Below are 24,420 nucleotides of genomic sequence, written 5' to 3'. Positions count from 1 at the left end.
GAGCACAGTAAAATAAGCTGATGGAATCTGGTAGAAGGGTGGTAACATTGTATACTTCATCATGAATTTGTTCCCATTGCCATCTGTGCTTGGTAGTGAATATTTTCTCTGGATAGTGTAAGTGGTCTCAATCTGTTAACATCCCTAGATATCCTGAGAAATACTACTAAGGATATCACACAATGGGTCAGGGTGACATTTGAACAACTCAAAAAGGTAGAGCTCTAAGCAAAAATAACTTTATAATTCCAAAATACTCATGTTGCTTTCGATAACATCTCCGCATTTTAGCACTGTCACAATGGCACCTTTATTTAGCCAATGATAGCCTCTCACAAGCCAAATGTGAAGTCATGTTGGCTGGATTGTTATCTTTGGTGTGCGTCCCAATTGGCACCCTATTCCTTATGTAGTGTGTTTCTTTTGACCAGGGCCAATAGGGCTCTAGTTAAAAGTACTGCACTATATTGAGAATAGGGTGCCATTTGTTAGACAGCCCTGGTCTCTTTTCTCTACAACAGAAATGTTACTTATTCTATTTTTCAAACAAAAACCTAACAAAATGTTCCCTAACAGTTAACTGTTACCTAGCAGTATCGAAAAACTTGAATGATCTTGAGGTGTGAAAGATGATAAAAAATATGAATCATTAGCAATATTACTTAAACAAGAATCTGCTACACTGACAATAAGAGAACATGCAAAATATAGAAAAACGACAGAGGCTGCGGATCTGACTTTTCTGGACCCTTCTTCCCGAAGCTTCTGCGCATGTGCAGGATTCTCTACTTTACGCACAGTCTCTGCTCTCCTCGTAGAGAACCTCCTTTCACATTTCTACTGTCAGTTATGAATGATAATTCTTCAAGATTTACCGGTAAAACGTCCACGCAGCATCTGAATACCAACCATTTGATCTCAGTTTCATGGGGATATGCATTTAGATCTTCTTGAGATATAGTGTTGTTTCGAAGTAGCCTACAGTGTTGTTTTGAATTACAGTGCATCAGGAAATATTCAGCCAACTTCACTTTTTCCACATTTTGTTACGTTACATCCTTATTCTAAAATTGATTAAATTAATTTCCCCCCTCATCAATCTACACACAATACCCCATAATGACAGTTTTTATTTTATTTACATAAGTATTCAGACCCTTTGCTATGAGAATCGAAATTGAGCTCAGGTGCATCCTGTTTCCATTGATCATCCTTGAGATGTTTCTACAACTTGATTGGAGTCCACCTGTGGTAAATTCAATTGATTGGACATGATTTGTAAAGGCACATACCTGTCTATATAAGGTCCCGCAGTTGACAGTGCATGTCAGAGCAAAAACCAAGCCATGAGGTCGAAGGAATTGTCAGTAGAGCTCAGAGACAGGATTGTGTCGAGGCACAGATCTGGGGAAGGGTACCAAAACATTTCTGCAGCATTGAAGGTCCCCAAGAACACAGTGGCCTCCATCAAGTTTGGAACCACCAAGACTCTTCCTAGAGCTGGCCACCCGGCCAAACTGAGCAATCGGGGAGAAGGGCCTTGGTCAGGGAGTTGACCAAGAACCCGATGGTCACTCTGACAGACCTCCAGAGTTCCTCTGTGGAGATTGGAGAACCTTCCAGAAGGACAACCATCTCTGCAGCACTCCACCAATCAGGCCTTTATGGTAGAATGGCCCGACGGAAGCCACTCCTCAGTGAAAGGCACATGACAGCCTGCTTGGAGTTTGCCAAAAGGCACCTAAAGGACTCTCAGACCATGAGAATCCAAGTGAATGCCAAGCGTCACGTCTGGAAGAAACCATGCACCATCCCTATGGTGAAGCATGGTGGTGGCAGCATCATGCTGTGCGGATGTTTTTCAGCGGCAGGGACTGGGAGACTAGTCAGGATCGAGGGAAAGATGAACGGAGCAAAGTACAGAGAGATCCTTGATGAAAAACTGCTCCAGAGTGCTCAGGACCTCAGACTGGGGTGAAGGTTCACCTTCCAACAGGACAACGACCCTAAGCACACAGCCAAGACAACGCAGGAGTGGCTTTGGGACAAGTCTCTGAATGTCCTTGAGTGGCCCAGCCAGAGCCCGGACTTGAACCCGATCGAACATCTCTGGAGAGACCTGAAAATAGCTGTGCAGCGATGCTACCCATCAAACCTGACAGAGCTTGAGAGGATCTGCAGAGAAGAATGGGAGCAACTCCCCAAATACAGGTGTGCCAAGCTTGTAGCATCATGCCCAATAAGACTTGAGGCTGTAATCGCTGCCAAAGGTGCTTTAACAAAGTCTGAATACTTATTTTTTTATAAATTAGCAAACATTTCTAAAAACCTGTTTTTGCGTTGTCATTATGGGGTATTGTGTATAGATTGATGAGGAAAAAAACAATTTAATACATTTGAGAATAAGGATGTAACGTAACAAAATGTGGAAAAAGTGAAAGGGTCTGAATACTTTCTGAATGCACTGTATGTATAGTGAGCGAATTTGATAGCAGATGGTGTTAACACATTGTAGCATAGCCTACCTGTGTTTAGTTTCAATCAAAACACATATTTTGCCTAGTGGCACGCGCTGTTGAATTTTGGCCACATGAGAGGAAACTGCAACCATTCGCTCAATCATCCTAAAATCTCATAAGAAATTAGGTGGTGTTTTTGTCTTACAGTAACGTTATACTATGCTATTATAGTCGGTTTTGTTATGTAGAATACTATCATTATGTGTTTTTGCAGACATTTATTAAACTTTGATCTAACTTTATTAAACGAGCACCATTCACCACAGTAGCCTGTTCTCTAGGAGTAGAGCAGTAGAGGATCCTGCACATGCGCAGAAGCTTCGGGACCTTTAGCTGTTGAGAAATAAGGTCCAGAAAAGTGGGATCTGCAGCCACTCCTTAGAAAAAACAAGAACTATGAGGAGCTTCAACTTACCAAAAGAATATTCCAGAAAAAAGCCAAGAAGTTTAGCATGCAAAAGAAAAACACAGACCAAGTAAAACATAAAACCCAGCAGCAAAAAGTACAACAACATAGCAAAACACATCACAGCTACACCAAAGAAGCAGTTTAACATTTCTAACAAAATACAAAGCCAGCCAATGGTGATATAATGTATTAGTTGTATTGAAAAAATGTTAGCTATAAAGATAGAATTAGCATACATAACATAACATTTATGAAAATGTACATGTGGGTGGTACATCAATAGTGAAAAGATAGGATGAATGATGAATCTCAAATAGAATTTCATTTACAATTCCTACTTGATCTAAACAATGCTATCTTTAAAGTATGACTAAACACAACATTTATTGCACAGACCTAGTAGTGCAATAGAGAAAGGACTGCATATAGATACCAAGCCTTAAAATTAGCTTAAATATAATGTAATATACATGCAAATAACAGACTTACATTGTTGTTGCGTGTTTCAACTGCTGGGAATTTTCTGACAATGAACTTGACAGCGGACTCCAGGTTCTTGTCTATTAGATAGGATGGTTTGGCTTTGGGGTCACCACAAGCCTATAATGAAGAGGGCCAAAAACACAGACAAATGCTAAAGATGCATCAACAATAATACTAACAACATATCAACAACAAAACAAAACATTGGCAGAAGTGCTAGGATGATAAGGTAAATTAAGAAAGTTGGAATACACTGAGCGAGAGTGTGTGAGAGAGAGCAAGCGAGAGAGCGAGCAAGACACAGAGATACAGAGACAGAGAGATATTGAGAGCGAGAGATTGAGAGAATGTGTGTGAGAGAGAATACATTTCTACTGACAGAGTGGTGTATGGGAGATTGGAGAGCAGTTAGTGAGAAAGCAGTGCATAGACATACTCCTACTGTGAGAAAAGATAGTTGAACTGTGTGTTACATTTTAGATGTTAGAAGCAACAAAAATTTTGCAGATGTATGTTTGAGGTAGGGTGGTGTATGGTATATGACACTGGGCATGCACGTCAGCCTGACAAAACAGGAATAGTAATGTTTTAGTATTCAGTCTATAACACAAGAGTTGAGGTTCGCAATACACTCAAATGAACACAGTACAGCCGACAGACATGTAGATAAATAATATGAGCTTGATAGAGAACAGTGAGAACAGTTATAAATGTTCAAATCCCCATATGATCAAGACTGGATTCAAGATTAGTGATACAATGCCATGGATCCATGCAGAGAACACTTTCATTTTGCAGAGGAGAGCAGAGCTGTGTTGAATTGCAAAATGAAGTGTCTGTGAATTCAACCAGGCCCTATGTCTTCCCATTGCCTGATCTTCAATCCCTAAAAATACAAACATTTTGTTTTGTGGTGCAAATGTCCTGGAACTGTGAAACTGTTAATTTGATGCTCACAAACCAAAAGAAGACCATGGTTTAAGCTTTAATGTATTCTGATCTAATTGTTGGACTATAGCTGCTCACCGCTTTTCATAACAAGCTAGATACAGTATTTGCAACTGTTAGATATCATGTAAGAAATAAACTGGGGAAAAATGCACACTAGCAAATATGATATCTATTTTGACTTAATGAAATAATCAGAGATTCAATTGCAATTTGGGATGGGCCTGTTTGTTGAATTGTGAACGTTGTTAGTACTGAGAAGCATACAAGTAATTCTGGGACATGATACTGGTAGGAAAGCAGGGAAGGGTAGAGGGAGGGGGAGAGATTTAGGGAAGAGCAAACCTTCCAAACTTGTCCTTGCTGAGGGAAGCATTGTGATAGAAGAGAGAAAACCACACAGGTAAACACAGGTAAAGTCAGGTAAACACAGGTAAACACAGGTAAAGTCAGGTTTAAAACATAGAACCATGCATCTACATGAAAAAGGCTTTAGGTTTTACTTCTGGGATAGTTTGTTGAGGAATGTACTGCTTGTCAAAGCATTGTTCAACAACTAGCTCAGCCCATGGTGGAGACACTCCTCCTAGAGTAGTAACACTGTCACGCCCTGACTCAGGGGACGCTTAAATGTTGAGTCAGGGTGTGTATATTCTTTGTTGTGCGTTTTCTATGTTTGTGTTCTAGTATGTATAAATCTATGTTGGCCGGTGTGGTTCCCAATCAGAGGCAGCTGTCGCTCGTTGTCTCTGATTGGGGCCAATACTTATGCAGCCTATTGGCACTGTCTAGTTGTGGGATCTTGTTCCGGTTAAGGTATGCTACCTTGGACTTCACGTTTCGTTTCGTCAAGTCAAGTGTTTATCCAGTGTAAATAAACATGTACAGAGTTTTGTGTTTATAATTTAATAAACATGTACGTATATCACGCTGCGCCTTGGTCTGACCCGTCATTAGACGAACGTGACAAACACTGTAGAGTATTAAGGCTTTAAGTTTAAGAGAGGATAAACAGTGAGCTCCAAAAGTATTGTGACAGTGACAATTTTATTTTGTACTCCAGCAATTTGGATTTGAAATGATACAATGACTATGAGGTTAAATTGCAGACTGTCAGCTTTAATTTGAGAGTATTTATACTGAACAAAAATATAAACGCAACATGTAAAGTGTTGGTCCCATGTTTCATGAGCTGAAAAAAATATCCCAGAAATGTTCCATATGCACAGAAAGTATATTTCTCTCAAATGTTGTGCACAAATTTGTTTACATCCCTGTTAGTGAGCATTTCTACCTTTCCATCCACCTGACAGGTGTGGCATATCAAGAAGCTGATTAAACAGCATGTTCACCAGAGCTGTTGCCAGATTTGACTGTTCAATTCTCTACCAATGTCGTTTTAGAGAATTTGGCAGTGCGTCCAACCGGCCTCACAACTGCAGACCATGTGTAACCACGCCAGCCCAGGACCTCCACATCCAGCTTCTTCACCTGTGGGATCGTCTGAGACCAGCCACCCAGATAGTTGATGAAACTGTGGAGCATTTCTGTCTGTAATAAAGCCCTTTTGTGGGGAAAAACTCATTCTGATTGGCTGGGCCTGGCTCCCCAGTGGGTAGGCCTGGCTCCAAAGCCTATGCCCTCCCAGGCCCACCCATGGCTGCACCTCTGCCCAGTCATGTGAAATCTGTAGATTAGGGCCTAATGAATTTATTTCAATTGACTGATTTCCTTACATGAACTTTAAAGCAGTAAAATCATTGAAAATGTTGCATGTTACGTTTATATTTTTGTTCAGTATAAATCCATATCGAGAAATTACAGCACTTTTTGTACATACTCCCCCATTTTAGGGGACCAAAAGTATTGGGACAAATTCACTTATACAGTGCATTCGGAAAGTATTCAGACCCCTTGAATTTTTCCACATTTTGTTACGTTACAGCCTTATTCTAAAATTAATTAAATTGTTTTTTTTTCATCAATCTACACACAATACCCCATAATGACAAAGCAAAAACTATATTTCTGTAATTTATGCAAACGTATTAAAATACAAAACTAATATCACATTTACATAAGTATTAAGACCCTTTACTCAGTACTTTGTTGACGCACCTTTGGCAGCGATTACAGCCTTGAGTCTTCTTGGGTATGACGCTACAGTGAGGGAAAAAAGTATTTGATCCCCTGCTGATTTTGTACGTTTGCCCACTGACAAAGAAATGATCAGTCTATAATTTTAATGGAAGATTTATTTGAACAGTGAGAGACAGAATAACAACAAAAGAATACAGAAAAACGCATGTCAAAAATGTTATAAATTGTAGACTGATCATTTCTTTGTCAGTGGGCAAATGTACAAAATCAGCAGGGGATCAAATACTTTTTTCCCTCACTGTACAAGCTTGGCACACCTGTATTTGGGGAGTTTCTCCCATTCTTCTCTGCAGATCCTCTCAAGATCTGTCAGGTTGGATGGGGAGCTTCGCTGCACAGCTATTTTAGATTTACATTTTAGTCATTTAGCAGACGCTCTTATCCAGAGCGACTTACATTTTGCATACATTATTTTCAGGTCTCTCCAGAGATGTTCGATTGGGTTCAAGTCCGGGCTCTGGCTGGGCCACTCAAGGACATTCAGAGACTTGTCCCAAAGCCACTCCTGCGTTGTCTTGGCTGTGTGCTTAGGGTCGTTGTCCTGTTGGAAGGTGAACCTTCGCCCCAGTCTAAGGTCCTGAATGCTCTGGAGCAGGTTTTCATCTCTCTGTACTTTGCTCTGTTCATCTTTCCCTCGATGCTGACTAGTCTCCCAGTCCCTGCTGCTGTAAAACATCCCCACAGCATGATGCTGCCACCCCCATGCTTCACCGTAGGGATGGTGACCGGTTTCCTTCAGACGTGACGCTTGGCATTTAGGCCAAAGAGTTCAATCTTGGTTTCATCAGACCAGAGATTCTTGTTTCTCATGGTCAGAGTCCTTTAGGTGCCTTTTGGCAAACTCTAAGCGGGCTGTCATGTGCCTTTTACTGAGGAGTGGCCACTCTACCATAAAGGCCTGATTGGTGGAGTGCTGCAGAGATGGTTGTCCTTCTGGAAGGTTCTCCCATCTCCACAGAGGAACTCTGAAGCTCTGTCAGAGTGACCATCGGATTCTTGGTCACCTCCCTGTCCAAGGCCTTTCTCCCCAGATTGCTCAGTTTGGCCGTGCGGCCAGCTCTAGGAAGAGTATTGGTGGTTCCAAACTTCTTCCATTTAAGAATGATGGAGGCCACTGTGTTCTTGGGGACCTTCAATGCTGCAGAAATGTTTTGGTTCCCCAGATCTGTGCCTCGACACAATCCTGTCTCAGAGCTCTACGGACAATTCCTTCGACCTCATGGCTTGGTTTTTGCTCTGACATGCACTGTCAACTATGGGACCTTATATAGACAGGGGTGTGCCTTTACAAATCATGTCCAATCAATTGAATTTACCTCAAGGATGATCAATGGAAACAGGATGCACCTGAGCTCAATTTCGAGTCTCATAGCAAAGGGTCTGAATACTTATGTAAATAAGGTATTTCTGTTTGTTATTTTTTATACATTTGCTAACATTTCTAAAAACCTGTTTTCGCTTTGTCATTATGGGGTATTGTGTGTAGATTGATGAGATTTTTTATTTTATTTTATTCATTTTAGAATAAGGCTGTAATGTAACTAAATGTATATGTATTAAAGTAGTCCAAAGTTTAGTATTTGGTCCCATATTCCTAGCACGCAATGATTACATCAAGTTTGTGACTCTTTGGGGTCCCAGTATGAAAAATGTATGCACTCACTAAAACTGTAAGTCGCTCTGGATAAGAACGTCTGCTAAATGACTAAAATGTCAAATGTAAAAATGCTTGTTGGATGTATTTGCTGTTTGTTGTTTCAGATTATTTTGTGCCCAATAGAAATGAATGGTAAATAATATATTGTGTCATTTTGGAGTCACTTTTATTGTAAATAAGAATATCTAAACACTTCTACATTAATGTGGATGCTACCATGATTACGGATAGTCCTGAATGAATCATGAATAATGATGAGTGAGAAAGTTACAGACGCACAAATATCATAATCCCCCCAAAATACAAACCTCCTCTGTTATTGTAAAGGTGAGAGGTTAGCATGTCTTGGGGGTATGATATTTGTGCGTCTTTAACTTTCTCACTCATCATTATTCACGATTCATTTCTAAGCGGTTCACCCTCAAATTAAAGCTGACAGTCTGCACTTTAACTTCATAGTCATTGTGTCATTTCAAATACAAAGTGCTGGGTTACAGAGCCAAAACAAACAACAAAATGTGTCACTGTCGCAATACTTTAGGAGCTCACTGTAAGGTAGTGTTTGATTAGAACAAGCAGGACCAGAAACATGCAAGTAATCCCAAGGAACCTACAATCCAATGAACCATCTACCAATGAACTTAAAAAGAATATGGGCTAATACATTTCATGCGCACAACCTGTAAAGTATAAGGCAACAGATTTGATCATTTAACTCAGCTCGCTGACATAGGCACTGTATGGTAATTTCCAAGATAAATTGTAATATACACAAAATAAAAAAAATGTCTAACAGTATAATGACACAATTCACTTTGTTGTAAATACTGTATTTCCTTTAAAAATGTGCAAAATCAAAAGGAGTAAACAGAAAATGTGTTTCTCTACTTTATCCAACACAACCATGGTCTGAGACCCTAGTTAAGGTAACTTGGTCTAATTTAGTGAGCAGCACTTTGGTATTTGGTATTTATTAGGATCCCCATTAGCCGCTGCAAAAGCAGCGGCTACTCTTCCTAGGGTCCACATGAAACATGATATAATACATTTTACAGAACATTATTAGACATCATTTTAAAACATCACACATAGCCTACATATCAGTACATACACACAATATCTAGGTCTAATACATTATACAGTGCACATTACATTACAATATAAAATGGCTGTGTCTCTTCACAGTCCCATTTGTGCATTAAGGTGTTCTTTTATCTGTTTTTTTAATCTGTTTTTATTGCTAGCTTGAGTTACCTGGCGTGGCAGAGAGTTCCATGTAGTCATGGCGATATTTAATACTATGCGGTTCCCAGCCTCTGTTCTGGACCTGGGGACTGTGAAGAGACCTTTGGTTGCATGTCTTGTGTTGTACCGATGAGTGTCCAAACTGTGTGCCAACTGCTTGAACAGACAGTTCGGTACCTTCAACATATCAATACCTCGCACAAAGACCAAAAGTGATGCAGTCAATCTATCCTCAACTTTGAGCCAGGAGAGATTGACATTCATGTTACTGACACTTGCCCTCCGATACGTGCTGCTTTGTTCTGGACCAACTACAATATACCTATGTTCCCCTTTGCCGCACATGACTACACAGCTGGGCAGTAGTCCAGGTGCGACAAATGTAGGGCCTGTAGGACCTGTCTGGTCAACTGAGATGTCAAGAAGGCAGAGCAATGCCCTATCATGGACAGACCTCTTCCCATTTCAGCAACCATTGAGTCTATATGTTTCGACCATGACAGCTTGCTATCTAGGGTTACACCCAGCAGTTTAGTATCCCCAACTTGCTCAATCGCCACATTATTCAATAATAGATCTAAATGAAGTTTAGCATTGAGCGAGTGATTTGTCCCAAAAATGATGCTTTTTGTTTTTGAGATATTTAGCACTAGCCTATTGCTAGTTACCCATTCTAAAACTGACTGGAGATCTATGTTAAAGGTGTCAGTTATTTATTTTACTGTTGCAGCCGATGTGTATACTGTTGAGTCGTCAGCATACGTAGACACACAGGCTTTATTCAAGGTCAGTGGAAGGTCATTAGTAAAACAGAAAACAAAAATGGCCCTAGCCAGCTGCCCTACGGTACACCACGCTCAACTGAATTTGCATGAGAGGTTTCCATTAACAAAACCATTCAATTAGCTAGGTAACTCTCAATCCATAATAAGGCAGAGGATGCAAATCCATAACACCTACGTTTTTTCAGTAATAGATTATGATCAATGACTTCAAAAGCTGCACTGAAGTCTAACAGAACAGCTCCCACAATCTTCTTACTATCAATTTCTTTCAGCCAATCATCAGTCATTTGTGTCAGTGCCGATCATGTTGAGTGCCCTTCCGTATAAGCATGCTGAAGTCTGTTGCTAATTTGATTTCTGTAAAATAACTTTGTATTTGATCAAACACCATTTTCTCAAAACATTTGCTAAGCACTTGTAACAGGCTGATTGGTCGGCTGTTTGAACCATTCAAGGGTGCTCTGCTATTCTTGGGTAGCGGAATGACCTTTGCCTCCCTCCATGTCTGAGGGCACACACCATCTTCTAGGCTTAATTTGAAGATGTGGCAAACAGGAGTCACAATGTATTCCGCTACCAACCTCAGCAATTTACCATTCAGGTTGTCGGTACCATGTGGTTTTTCCAGGACTGACACTGTACTGACTTCCCCAGGGCTAACATTGATTTCCCAGTGCTAATACCTTTGCTAACTGTGCTTCCTCAGTGGTAACAATGCTTCCCCAGTGCTAGCAGTGCTTCCCCAGTGCTAATACAGTGCTAACTGTGTTTCTCCAGTGCTAACAGTGCTTCGTCAGTGCTTTCCCAATGCTAACAGGGTCATTGGAGAGTGAGTAACAGACTGAGGTCAAGGCTGTTTCCTCACACACACACTCACATCCCTCTGACCGCATAGTAGAGACCCTCCATCCCTGCACTCTCAGCCAGGGCTCTGTCTATCAGGGCTCTGTCTATCAGGGCTCTGTCTATCAGGGCTCTGTCTATCAGGGCTCTGTCTATCAGGACTCTGTCTATCAGGGCTCTGTCTATCAGGGCTCTGTCTATCAGGGCTCTGTCTATCAGGGCTCTGTCTATCAGGACTCTGTCTATCAGGGCTCTGTCTATCAGGGCTCCGTCTATGGACGGATGATTGATGTTTTTCCTGCTGTACTGCTATCTGTTTTTACTACATTGATTGCTGTTGTTGTGACTGTTGCTTTAAGTACAGTATTTCCCGTCAAGATTAAACAATGTATTGCTATTCTGTTCTAATAATGTACCTACCATACAGAGGGGTCCATATTGCCAGTTAAACTTCCACTATATTTGTGTTGGGTGCATAGTTTAATTTAATTCCTCTCAGGCTGAGTTCTAAAGAGGGTAGATACAGTAGGCCTTCAGTACAGTACCATCCTCCCTGATATATATCTCCTCTCTACTGACAAGTCCTGGATAAGAACATCCTAGATAAGAGTGAGCTTCCTATTGTCTCTGTAAAGACTAGGAGGGTTCTGAGGAGGGGCTCTGTGCTGCTTCCGGTTTAGATTTCCCTTCAATTATATGACATCATAAGAAGCTCCCCTCTCCACAAAAATGGTTATTTTTGATCATATTGAAAACCAACAAAATAGCCTACATTTCATCAACTAACATATAAAATGCTACATACATGCTTATGACAAGTCTTACAATGTACTATAACTGTATCGTAAAGCATTATACCTGTTACTCACTTTTAAAACAAATATTGCACTCTGTGACACTGATACATTACATAAACATTCACTGGTGACAGAAATATTATCCGAAATATTATCATGGGAGGCAGGCGGTTGTGTAAGTTACATCAATATAAAAAGCAATACTACTGGCCCAGACAGTAGTGTCCCGCTTGCAGCCAGCTGTCATATCAGGGGTCTCATTGTTTTGCTGTCAACAATGCTAATGCTAAACTATAAACTCTTCTTGGTACATAATCCCATATTGTTGGCCACTGAATCTTCAGATTCACATGTTACTTGTTGAGTGGGTATCAACAAAATAATATAGATCTCTATTTTGGATGAATTGTCTGTTTAACTGTGTTAGATAAAGCTTCTGGTCTAAGCAGTTTGATTTACTGAGGTAGGCCTAGTAGACTTGTGCAGTAGGTTACAGTAATGGGGTACACCTGTGGTAGTAGTATTAAATCAAATTAAATTGTATTTGTCACATTCTTCGTAAACAACAGGTGTGGACTAACAGTGAAATGCTTAGAAGGCGTGTGCAGTAGGAATGGGCAGTAAACGTGAGCAGTAGGCCTATGAGGTAGGCCTGTGGTAGGCCTGTGTGCCGTAGGCCTACTGCAAGCCTACTAATTTAGTAGGCCTGTGCAGAAGTGTACAGTTGTTTTATTTACTGAGGTAGGCCTTTGCACTAGACTACAATCACATTAGCCTACAATCACAGATGAAGTAGAAGACATCTGAGATTCTTCCTAAATGCTTCTGCCAGCTAGTATCAATGCCTACCAGTTGCCAAGCAACAGATCTGTTAGTTCAATCTGTTCATATCTGAGCATCAAATGCCGCCACAGTTTCAATAAGTACAGTATATTTTCTGAATAAAACAAGAAATGTACCATGGGTATAAATCCTTTGGCATGTAGCCTATTGTGTCATGCTGAACATAAAGATTGAGGTATATAAATGGAAATATATGAGTAATAGGCTGAATATTATTCACAAATTGACTGCAACCGAGAGTGACAAAATCATCACACAACTCAGCTCTTGCGTGTTGTGACAATCCTGTATCTTGTGGTCATCATGATAGTCATCTTGTGTCCTGGGGTAAGTTTTTTTCTTCTGAATTCTGTATCTGCATAATGTTTTTATGCTAATCTTTCTATCACATCTAACTTTAATTGAGAGTTTGGAGGGAGTGAGACACAGAAGATGATTGTGTGGTTACTTATAAAGGGCTAGGCCTACTAGGGAGGATAGGCCCTCATCACAAGGGTTGGTTGGCTGGAGGGTGCTAGCAGACAGACAGTCAAGGCAGAGAGGCATGATTCTCCACTAGCCTCCATTCAGCTACACGCTGGACAGCCTCCAGCTTTCTTTTATCTGCTGCCATTTTCCCAAAGTCGGCAAAGCATCTCTGATACCCAGTCGAAGTCCCAAATGGCACCCTATTCCCTATGTAGTGCACTACCCTGGTCAAAAGTAGTGTACTATATAAGGAATATGGTGCCATTTGGGACACACCCACAGTACTCTCTCTCATCATTAAAGGACTGACTGTCACTGTATCAAAGCCATTAAAATGGACAGCTACACTCTAAGAATGCTCTTCTCTGTTACACTGACTGAAACGTCTAGTAGTGTTGGGTGGTACCCAGATTTTCATACCGTTTCTGTATCATACCAGGGTATACGGCATTACCGGAAGTGCACACAAGGGCCGCACAAAACAATTCAGGCAGCAGGGATCTTGATCCAGGAGGGGATTGAATGTCTGCTGTAACCAAGAAGCTTGATCATGACATCTAGCCACTTAGCTAGCAAGTTAGCAAACCAAATGCATAGCCCTGAGCTGGATATAATTTATTTGACACATCTTAGATTTCATATAGTTATACTTATAGTTATAAACAGTGGCGTAGCACGCACCCCTGCGAGCTGCTGCTGTTTTAATGGTATTGAAAATCATTACGTTGGTATTTCGAAATACCCCGGTATACGTTATAAATGGTATATCGCCCAAGCCTAACGTCTAGTATGGAATCTGCCTTTCATGATACACCTCGCCAGCCCCCACTATGAATAAGTAATATATCAGTCACCCAAGCCACGGACTGTTTACCTGGCTACCGTCTAGCAGATGGAGTCAGTACAGGTGCATCAGAGCCAAGACAGAGACCAAGAAACAGCTTCTATTACCAGGCCATCAGACATCACTAGCCATCTACCAGGTGATGCACACTCACTCACACAAAACACACAAGCTATCACACACACCTCATACTCTCTCACACACACCTCATACTCTCTCTCACACACACACTCACACACACAGGCTTCATGATGGCTGCTGTCCCATGTCATAGAGACATTGAACCACTGGACACTTCCCATTTCACACTGAGTATTTAAATACTGTATTCCCGACATAGCTCATTCTAATATTTATACTACTGTACTTTGTATTTAGTTACACTGTTTATACAAACCACATATGTATTTATATACTGGATTCTTGACATAGCTCACTCTAATATATCTACTGCTGTACATATCATTCTTAGTATATCCTGTGTAAATTATTCCGGTGTACATACGTATCGATTGCATTTTTATTACTGTTACAGTGCTATTTGAGCTGTTAATTGGATTCGTCCCGACGTTCTTGATTGCTTGCTGTTTTTTGTAACTTTTAAAAATGTTTTAATTATTTGTGTACTTGTTTGACATTTTACTGCATCATTAGGAGCTAGTAACATAAGAGGTTCGCTGCAGCCACTATAACATCTGATGATTTTTTTTTTTTATCAATGAATAGTGAATACTAATACACTAGTAATAACATTACTAAGAGTGGTATTCTCTATAGGGTTTTACAATTAGTAAATTAAACATCATGGGCCAATTTCCCAGACACGGATTAAGAGTCTTGGTCTAAAAAGCACTTTAATTTAACATGTTTTTTAGTCCAGGACTAGTCTTAATTTGTGTCCAGGAAAGTGGCCCTAGTATGGAATCGGTCTATCACAATGTCCCCACTTTCACACTTCCTCCCCACTATGAGTAAGTGTCATAAACAAATCATAATGATCTCTAAAACTGTGCCTTCTTTAAGATACTTCTCCCTTCTATCCCAGGAAAATGTGTGTTTTTCAAACCAGGACCAATATGTGGTCCGGTGCATCAGGCATTTATAACAACTGCATAACAACCATATAACATACATGTATACCAACTGTAGATACTGCTGTGCCATTGGTTGGTAAGTAGTATGCTACAGTCATGATGTGCCAATATGTGTCTGTCAGATGGTACTGCTAATCTGACTAATTATAAATGTGTTCCCATTATATTGATCTCCGACTTCAATCTTAGAATTGGCTAAGGAATCTAGAAAAGCACTCCTTTGTCAATTTATTTGACTAATATTGTGGTGCTTTATACAAGTATGCAGGAGAAACTATGTAGATAGCTAGCCATCAAGCACAACAATTATTGCATAGCTAGGCATGTAGCTACATTAGTAGGCTATTTCAGTGAGATACTATTTTATTTCAAGCCAGTGAACGATAGCTTTCAGTAGCCGATTAATTATTATTATTTTTACACGAAGTTTGAAATAGACCAATCTCAGAAAACAGTGATTTATTTGTCCAATTGATGAGTGGGCTTGGCTAGCCAAATAGCTTATCTGCAACACATTTTCAAGAGGGCCTTGACTTGCATTCTACGGCTGTCATGCTTGGGGTTTCAAAATAAAGGTTTCTGCCATACATCACAGATGATTTTGGGGCGGTTTGATCTTTCATTTCTCTTGAATGTAGTACAATTTATTATTCGACCTAAGAATTACACTGATACCTTACCTTCTTGATATTATAGATGCGAGTGAGCATTCCGATACCCCTGTCGTTCAGAATGGTAAATTTTTCGGCCAGCTTTTGCTGGCCAGGTTGGAGCGAGCCACGCGACAGTGTTGCCGACATAGCTACTGATTCTTGTAGAATAATTGTTGTAGAATTTCTCCCGCTTTTTGATTGTTGTGAAAATAGTGACACTCCAGTGCTACAATGTTACAATTCGCCCATTCTGCGGGTTGAGCGGTTTCGCCAATCCCCACTCCTCTCTCCCGTCTCGGTTTTTCCTAGGTGTTGTCCTATCTGACGAAAACGAGGCTGACAGGCTGTTTCCTGCAATCCAAAGGCACGTCACGTGAGCAGCATTTTATTATAGGGAAGGAACATGAGCCTATATGTAGGAGGCTACACCCACGACAAAATAGTTCTCAAGTATTTCAGCCTACATTGAAGGCCTACATTAAAAGGCAACCATAAAGTGTGGCTGGATGTCTCAGTGTGAATATTTTACATCAAAATCCTAAACCAGTACATCCCCCATGCATTCCTTGCATTCTTGTGGTGGTCATTGTCATAAGTGTTAAATTGTATGATGACTTTTAATTTGCTAAATATATTATATTCAATTCTTAAATACATTATTTAAACACAAAGACTGTGCATGTGTAAAACTTCATATGGGCAAATATGGGCAAGCCCTTTAGGTCAATCCTCAGTTGTGTTTGAACATTATGATGACGGCATGTAAAATAGACTTTGAAATACTATACCACTGCACCAGCCAAACTGAATAGCCTATGGCACACACACACACACACACACACACACACACACACACACAAAACACACACACTCACTTCATGATGGCATCATGTGATAGTGACATCTGTGACGCCTAGAAAAAATACTCTGGTCCCCCATATAGGCTGAGTGACAAAACCTGCCCATAAACATGCAGAAATCCATTTGAACCAGGAGCTAGGCACTGTTCACATTACATCCAATGGAGTAGCCTAGGCTGGTCTGACACCCTACCAATCTAACATAGGATTATTTTAGTCTCCTTTGCTTTGTTTTGAGAAGACAAAGGTGATGCAGTCTCTTGCCCAGGAAATCAAGACATTTTCCAAGACCAATTTGAGAAAGCAATGCACCCGCGTGACGACGTTGAGTGGCAGGAGGATTATTGAGACATGGAAAGGGTCGACAATACATGTTGTAGAGGATCAAACTCAGCCTGAGACAGCATGCGGCTATGTACAGGACAACAGCTGGGACGTACAAGTTGGAGTTATTAAACCTTATTTACTATTAGGTGAGTGGATGTCGATGAGATGTCTATTATTGACAGGGGATATTTGACAGGTGCCTACACAGACACACATACTGTAGCTGTCAGTGTGATATGAGGCTTTACATTTTCAGTTTGTTTTCTCTGAGACTCTGAGTCTACTGGATTATTGCATGTAAACACATACAATTTTTCCCTATAGGCAGTTTAAGCTCATATTTCTGAACTTTTGTTTTTCTTTATCATTACTGAAGAAAATATAATACAAATATCTATGCTCAGTTATAGATATTTCCATTTAAAACAATTTCTCACAGGCTCACAATTTGATGGTTGTTTTTTCTTGTTGTAGGCTCACAAGATGCTGCACATGACTTTGGCACTTTGAGAAAATATAAGGTATTGTTTTATGTAATAGAGATAAGCTTTATACTTTATATATTTTTCTGTCTTGTTTTGGCGTTTCATAGATGTTCTTCTTCCATTTCAGGTGTCCCACATATTAAATGTAGCCTATGGTGTTGAAAACGCATTTCCAGACCTGTTCATTTATAAAACACTGAGCATTCTGGATGTTCCTGATACTGACATAACATCCTATTTCCAAGAGTGCTCAAAATTCATAGACCAAACAAATGCAGAGGTAAGTTGTGTGTGTTTTCACAACGTTGTAGGCTAATGTAGGCTAATTGGGGCTGCAATATCCAGTTTCCTTTTCCTTTTCACTTTTTATGCTTTAATACCATATCTTTCACTGCATTCATCTTACCTGACAGTTTCAACATTCCTACGCATCATGAAAGGTGACACATCATGAAAGTTATTTCCACTTGCTAACTTTTATGATTGATACCTGTCTCCATGATGTGGTAGTTGTAAAGAAAGCTGCATACATCAATAATCTGATGTTTTATATCAAGGAGAAACTATGCATAGTCACTTTAACCCTACCTACATGTACAAATTACCTCAACTATCCTGTACCCCCGCACATTGACTAGGTACCGGTACCCCCTGTATATAGCCTCGTTATTGTTATTTTATTTTTTTTATTTAGTAAATATTTTCTTAACTCTATTTCTTACATTTACATTTTAGTCATTTAGCAGACACTCTTATCCAGAGCGACTTACAGTTAGTTGGTTAAGGGCTTGTAAGTAAGCATTTCACAGTAAGGTCTACACCTGTTGTATTCGGCGCATGTGACAAATACAATTTGATTTGATTTGATCATCACTGTACTGTATACAGTACATAGGTAAAATGACTTTACTTTATTAGTAATTTCCTTGAGTGTTCAAGTTTATTACCTGGCATATATCTGATGCTGGACAGCACTGAGCCAATGCAAAGCCTCCCTACATCTAAGTATTTAGGTATCCTCCCTACCTCTATATCCACACTGTAGTGAATAATACATGGCTGAGTTTTCACCATGTATAATTTAGCCTGTTGTAGAAAGATCATATCACTAGCGGCCCTTTGTTTGCTATACAACCTTTTACCAAATCGCTGTGCTGATCACCCAAGAACCTGACACTGCCACATGTTGCAAATTCACCAAAGGTTTATGATTACAATGACTTGGCCTGTTGGAAATAAGTTTCCACTCTCTGTTGAATGGAGGTTAGTGGATCTTTTTACTTCCCTATGTAACCTGTGATACCATGCAGGGGTAACTCCAACTGGCTAATCAAACCGTCCATGTTGCTTTTAGCTAAGTGGGAGAATAATTCTATCACCTTACAGCTTGTAATTTTCCCATTATGTGTGATTAGCATAATAGTATTTTATTAGATTACCATGAGGTGCAGGACAATGTAATTGCTCTTGTGTTACTGGGGCTGTGTGAATTGAAGACATGGGATTCAAATTTAAAGCAGCTAAGCACATCATGTCTCATGCTTTTGGACTGGATAGCACTAAACGGACATAAGGCATCATAATCCCCCAAAACGTTCCTTACCCCAGGACACTTCAACAGGTTTCCTGGAGTAAGGAACGCGTTTTTTTGATTATTATTAAGTCCCTCAGTTGACCACCTCATTCCCTTTTTTGTTCAAGCTGGGCTGAAGTGTGTTTGGGTTCCTTCTACTAAAATAAGGCTTGTTTCTCTCGTCTTCTCCCTCAGAAAGGAGTTGTGTTGGTTCACTGCAATTCCGGAGTCTCGAGGTCGGCCTCGGTCATCATTGGATACCTGATGTCCAGGGAAGGAAAGCCTTTCGATGACGCGTTTGCCTTGGTGAAATCGGCCCGGCCGGCCACGTGCCCAAACCCAGGGTTTCTTGAACAGTTGAAAGGTTTCAAACCGAAAGGGGGCATAGAAGCCAATGGTGTGGGCTATGCATGAGCAACAACAGCAACACCTGCAGGGCCAGAATAATGCATTTCATATCAGCCACTGTTTCTCACAAGGAGGCCATTCTGATAAAGATCTTGGGCTGTGTCTGAAATATACAGTATAGTGCGTTGGGGCCTTGGTCAAAAGTAGTGCACCATATAGGGAATAGGGTGTCCTTTTGGATCTTAATATGACCCCTAATACCCAAGGGACCCCAACATCATGTTGAGGTGTTCATTAGACGTCATTTTTTCAAAAGCCCTACAATGCCCTGTCAATATACACTGTGGGTCCAGTGTTATTCAATAGAAAAACATCTCTGTTATCAATTTCTATAACCCACAATGGAATTTGGCCACAATGAAATTTAACCCATAAGGCCACAATGGAATTTAAGAAAGGTATAAATATACGATTCTCAACTTTATGAACCATGTCTGTGCAAAAATTCTTAAGTTAATTTTGAGTCTTTCCTTTTTTGTACCAAATGTGTGAGGTTAGAAAAAACGGACTAAACTATAATATTAAATGTAGAGTTTTAATTGTATTAACTTCAATCTTGGTTTAAGAAATATTATGGACATCCTTACTTTGTCTTAATATATTATTTATTGTATGTTGGGATGTTATCTACGGCAAGGGATTTCAAACTTTTCTTGCCCAGGGGCCCCCGCCCAGGCAAACCGGCAACCCCGGGACCCCCATCATTTTTTAGCAAAAATAAATAAATAATTGATTGTCTTGTCAATCAATGTTAATCATTTTTAAAATGAATAGATTTGGTACTGTTTCATAATTTTGACCTCCCTACAGTTTATTGGAAGCGTAAACTCTAACATAGACTATTAGCTAGAAAGGTATCTTGGCAGCAGAGAGAAAATGTTGCTGTTGTAAAGCTAATTTTCTGCAATTCTACATATTTTTCCATTGAGTTGAGAGAACATTTAGCAGATTTGAAGATAATTTCCAACAATTCTATGCATTTTGCCGTGGCTAACGCTGTATTCCTCTGCTCAAACATTATTAAATCAATGTGCATGTGCCCTGGAATTTTCGATTCTCCCTGACTGTCTAGCTTTTATTTGATTGTTAGTTCTCAAAGCTGGTATTACTTCAAACTATACATAGTTCAATATCTTTTCTGCATGCTTTCTATCTGGTTTTGATAGTTTAAGTTGAAACTGTTTTCCAACCCACCTAAGAATTTTCTATACAAAAAACCTGGTAATTAGCTCCATATTAAAGGGATAGTTCGAGATTTTGGCAATGAAGCCATTTATCTACTTCCCCAGAGTCAGATGGTAGCATACAAGCTAGCATGCTAATTGGTTCCTGTAGACTTCCAGTCATTGTGCTAACGGTAGTTAGCATTGGCTCGTGAAATTACCTCTAACGTCCTTCATACTGGACGCAGAGATTTAACAATAGTATCCACGATGGCCTCGGACCCAAGTTTGAAAACCCCTGATCTATGCGATGTTGAATAAGCTAAGAGAAGTAATCTACTGAAGGCAATATTTTAAATGTTATAATCTACTTCCATGATTTTGTAACAGACATGTATTCTTTTTGATGTTATTATCTTTAGTTTAAAATGTGGTTTTTTTATTGCAAAAAAAATATTACTATGATTGTGGGTGTTTGAAATATGTTGTTTATTAATGTTTTATATGAACATGTTTGAATGCAAAATAAAATGTTATGAACTCTTGTTCTAGAATGTAAACATATAATTATTCTAGTTAATTATTCTTCCATACACAATGTAGGCTAGGCTACTGCTAACATTTCCACCATAATATATGTTTCGGGAACTAGTATGAATTGCGTTGTTAAGAACCTATGTTGATTAATGCATAAATCCACCCTTTTGATCAATGTGTGTGTGTGTGTGTGTGTGTATTCAGAATATGTTTGAATAAAATATTGCTACTGAAGAGTTAATCTCCATTCAATTGAGTTTATAAAGTTATTCTATCCTATTCTATCCTTGTGGCTGATTATCGTCATATTAATTACATCCCCAACACAGCACATCTGATTACAATTACAGTATTATGTCCTCATGCATGATAACCACTTATAAACATGTTATAATCATGTAATATAACATTTAGTAGGCTATAGGCTACTTAGACAGTACTAAACTGTTTAGACAGATGCACTCGATTAATGGGCGAAATATCACACATCATCAAAGCAGTGTAATTTGACGATGAAAACATTATTATTAGCATACACATTAAGTACGTTTACATGCACACTAATAATTCGATATTAAACTGATTATAGCAGTAAGCAGAGTATGTAAATAGTCATGTACTGCTGCCAACAAGGCAGAGTTCATCCCAGCCTATGCTACCCTCCAGTCCCTCGACTTCTTGGCGCTGACGGAAACATGGATTACCACTGAAAACACTGCTACTCCTACTGCTCTCTCCTCGTCTGACCATGTGTTCTCGCATACCCCGAGAGCATCTGGTCAGCGGGGTGGTGGCACAGGAATCCTCATCTCTCCCAAGTGGACATTCTCAATTTTTCCCCTAACCCATCTGTCAATCTCCTCATTTGAATTCCATGCTGTCACAGTCACTAGCCCATTTAAGCTTAATATCCTTGTCATCTATCGCCCTCCAGGTTCCCTTGGAGAGTTCATCAATGAGCTTGACGCCTTGATAAGTTCCTTTCCTGAGGATGGCTCACCCCTCACAGTTCTGGGGGATTTCAACCTCCCTACGTCTACATTTGACTCATTTCTCTCTGCCTCCTTCTTTCCACTCCTCTCCTCTTTTGACCTCACCCTCTCACCGCCCCCCCCTACTCACAAGGCAGGCAATACGCTTGACCTTATCTTTACTAGATGCTGTTCTTCTACTAATCTCACTGCAACTCCCCTCCATGTCTCCGACCACTACTTTGTATCCTTTTCTCTCTCGCTCTCCTCCAACACTACTCACTCTGCCCCTACACAGATGGTAATGCGCCGCCGCAACCTTCGCTCTCTCTCTCCCGCTACTCTCTCCTCTTCCATCCTATCATCTCTTCCCTCTGCTCAATCCTTCTCCCTCCAATCTCCTGATTCTGCCTCCTCAACCCTCCTCTCCTCCCTTTCTGCATCCTTTGACTCTCTATGTCCCCTATCCTCCCGGCCGGCTCGGTCCTCCCCTCCAGCTCCGTGGCTTGATGACTCATTGCGAGCTCACAGAACAGAGCTCCGGGCAGCTGAGCGGAAATGGAAGAAAACTAGACTCCCTGCGGACCTGGCATCTTTTCACTCCCTCCTCTCTACATTTTCTTCATCTGTTTCTGCTGCTAAGGCCACTTTCTACCACTCTAAATTCCAAGCATCTGCCTCTAACCCTAGGAAGCTCTTTGCCACATTCTCCTCCCTGCTGAATCCCCCCCCTCCTCTCTGTGGATGACTTCGTCAACCACTTTGAAAAGAAGGTTGACGACATCCGATCCTCGTTTGTTAAGTCAAATGACACTGCTGGTCCTGCTCACACTGCCCTACCCTATGCTTTGACTTCTTTCTCCCCTCTCTCTCCAGATAAAATCTTGCGACTTGTGACTGCAGGCCGCCCAACAACCTGCCCGCTTGACCCTATCCCCTCCTCTCTTCTCCAGACCATCTCCGGTGACCTTCTCCCCTACCTCACCTCGCTGATCAACTCATCCTTGACCGCTGGCTATGTCCCTTCTGTCTTCAAGAGAGCGAGAGTTGCACCCCTTCTCAAAAAACCAACACTCGATCCCTCTGATGTCAACAACTAGAGACCAGTATCCCTTCTTTTTTTTCTTTCCAAAACTATTGAGCGTGCCGTCTTTAGCCAACTCTCTTGCTATCTCTCTCAGAATTACCTTCTTGATCCAAACCAGTCAGGTTTCAAGACTGGTCATTCAACTGAGACTGCTCTTCTCTGTGTCACGGAGGCTCTCCGCACTGCTAAAGCTAACTCTCTCTCCTCTGCTCTTGTCCTTCTAGACCTGTCTGCTGCCTTTGATACTGTGAACCATCAGATCCTCCTCTCCACCCTCTCCGAGCTGGGCATCTCCGGCGCGGCTCACTCTTGGATTGCGTCCTACCTGACCGGTCGCTCCTACCAAGTGGCGTGGCGAGAAGCTGTCTCCGCACCACGTGCTCTCACCACTGGTGTCCCCCAGGGCTCAGTTCTAGGCCCTCTCCTATTCTCGCTATACACCAAGTCACTTGGCTCTGTCATATCCTCACATGGCCTCTCCTATCATTGCTACGCTGACGATACACAACTAATCTTCTCCTTTCCCCCCTTCTGATAACCAGGTGGCGAATCGCATCTCTGCATGTCTGGCAGACATATCAGTATGGATGACGGATCACCACCTCAAGCTGAACCTTGGCAAGACGGAGCTGCTCTTCCTCCCAGGGAAGGACTGCCCGTTCCATGATCTCGCCATCACGGTTGACAACTCTGTTGTGTCCTCCTCCCAGAGTGTGAAGAGCCTTGGCGTGACCCTGGACAACACCCTGTCGTTCTCCCGCTAACATCAAGGCGGTGACCCGATCCTGTAGGTTCATGCTCTACAACATTCGGAGAGTACGACCCTGCCTTACACAGGAAGCGGCACAGGTCCTAATCCAGGCACTTGTCATCTCCCGTCTGGATTACTGCAACTCGCTGTTGGCTGGGCTCCCTGCCTGTGCCATTAAACCCCTACAACTCATCCAGAATGCCGCAGCCCGTCTGGTGTTCAACCTTCCAAAGTTCTCTCACGTCACCCCGCTCCTCCGCACACTCCACTGGCTTCCAGTTGAAGCTCGCATCTGTTACAAGACCATGGTGCTTGCCTATGGAGCTGTGAGGGGAACGGCACCTCCGTACCTTCAGGCTCTGATCAGTCCCTACACCCAAACGAGGGTATTGCGTTCATCCACCTCTGGCCTGCTGGCTTCCCTTCCTCTGCGGAAGCATAGTTCCCGCTCAGCCCAGTCAAAACTGTTCGCTGCTCTGGCACCCCAATGGTGGAACAAGCTCCCTCACG

General features: G+C 41.1%; 2 protein-coding genes across 5 annotated transcripts in view; one reads left to right on the top strand and one right to left on the bottom strand.

The window, feature by feature from the left end:
- The window catches only part of LOC121536969 (nck-associated protein 1), a 60,645-nt gene extending 44,572 nt beyond the window's left edge, over positions 1-16,073 (bottom strand). For 2 of the 4 annotated variants that reach the window (XM_041844662.2, XM_041844661.2), the window contains exons 1-3: positions 15,776-16,073; positions 4,705-4,722; positions 3,418-3,528 (exon numbers count right to left, since the gene is read on the bottom strand). In XM_041844662.2, the coding sequence (XP_041700596.1) occupies positions 3,418-3,528; positions 4,705-4,722; positions 15,776-15,895 (249 nt within the window). In that variant the 5' untranslated portion in view covers positions 15,896-16,073. The remainder of the gene's footprint in view (positions 1-3,417; positions 3,529-4,704; positions 4,723-15,775) is intronic. The other 2 variants (XM_041844663.2, XM_041844664.2) reach the window with 1 other exon arrangement.
- A 663-nt stretch (positions 16,074-16,736) lies between these two features.
- LOC121536315 (dual specificity protein phosphatase 19-like) lies at positions 16,737-21,312 on the top strand. Its single transcript, XM_041843589.2, has 4 exons — positions 16,737-17,081; positions 17,410-17,456; positions 17,548-17,700; positions 19,189-21,312. The coding sequence occupies exons 1-4, from the start codon at positions 16,859-16,861 to the stop codon at positions 19,405-19,407; spliced, it is 642 nt and encodes a 213-aa protein (XP_041699523.1). The 5' UTR covers positions 16,737-16,858; the 3' UTR covers positions 19,408-21,312.
- The last annotated feature ends 3,108 nt before the right edge of the window (positions 21,313-24,420 follow it).

Source organism: Coregonus clupeaformis, chromosome 23 (assembly GCF_020615455.1).
Source record: "Coregonus clupeaformis isolate EN_2021a chromosome 23, ASM2061545v1, whole genome shotgun sequence".
Classification (NCBI taxonomy): Eukaryota; Metazoa; Chordata; class Actinopteri; order Salmoniformes; family Salmonidae; genus Coregonus; species Coregonus clupeaformis.
Note: the sequence above shows the minus strand (reverse complement) of the source record. Positions and strands in the feature narration are given on the sequence as shown.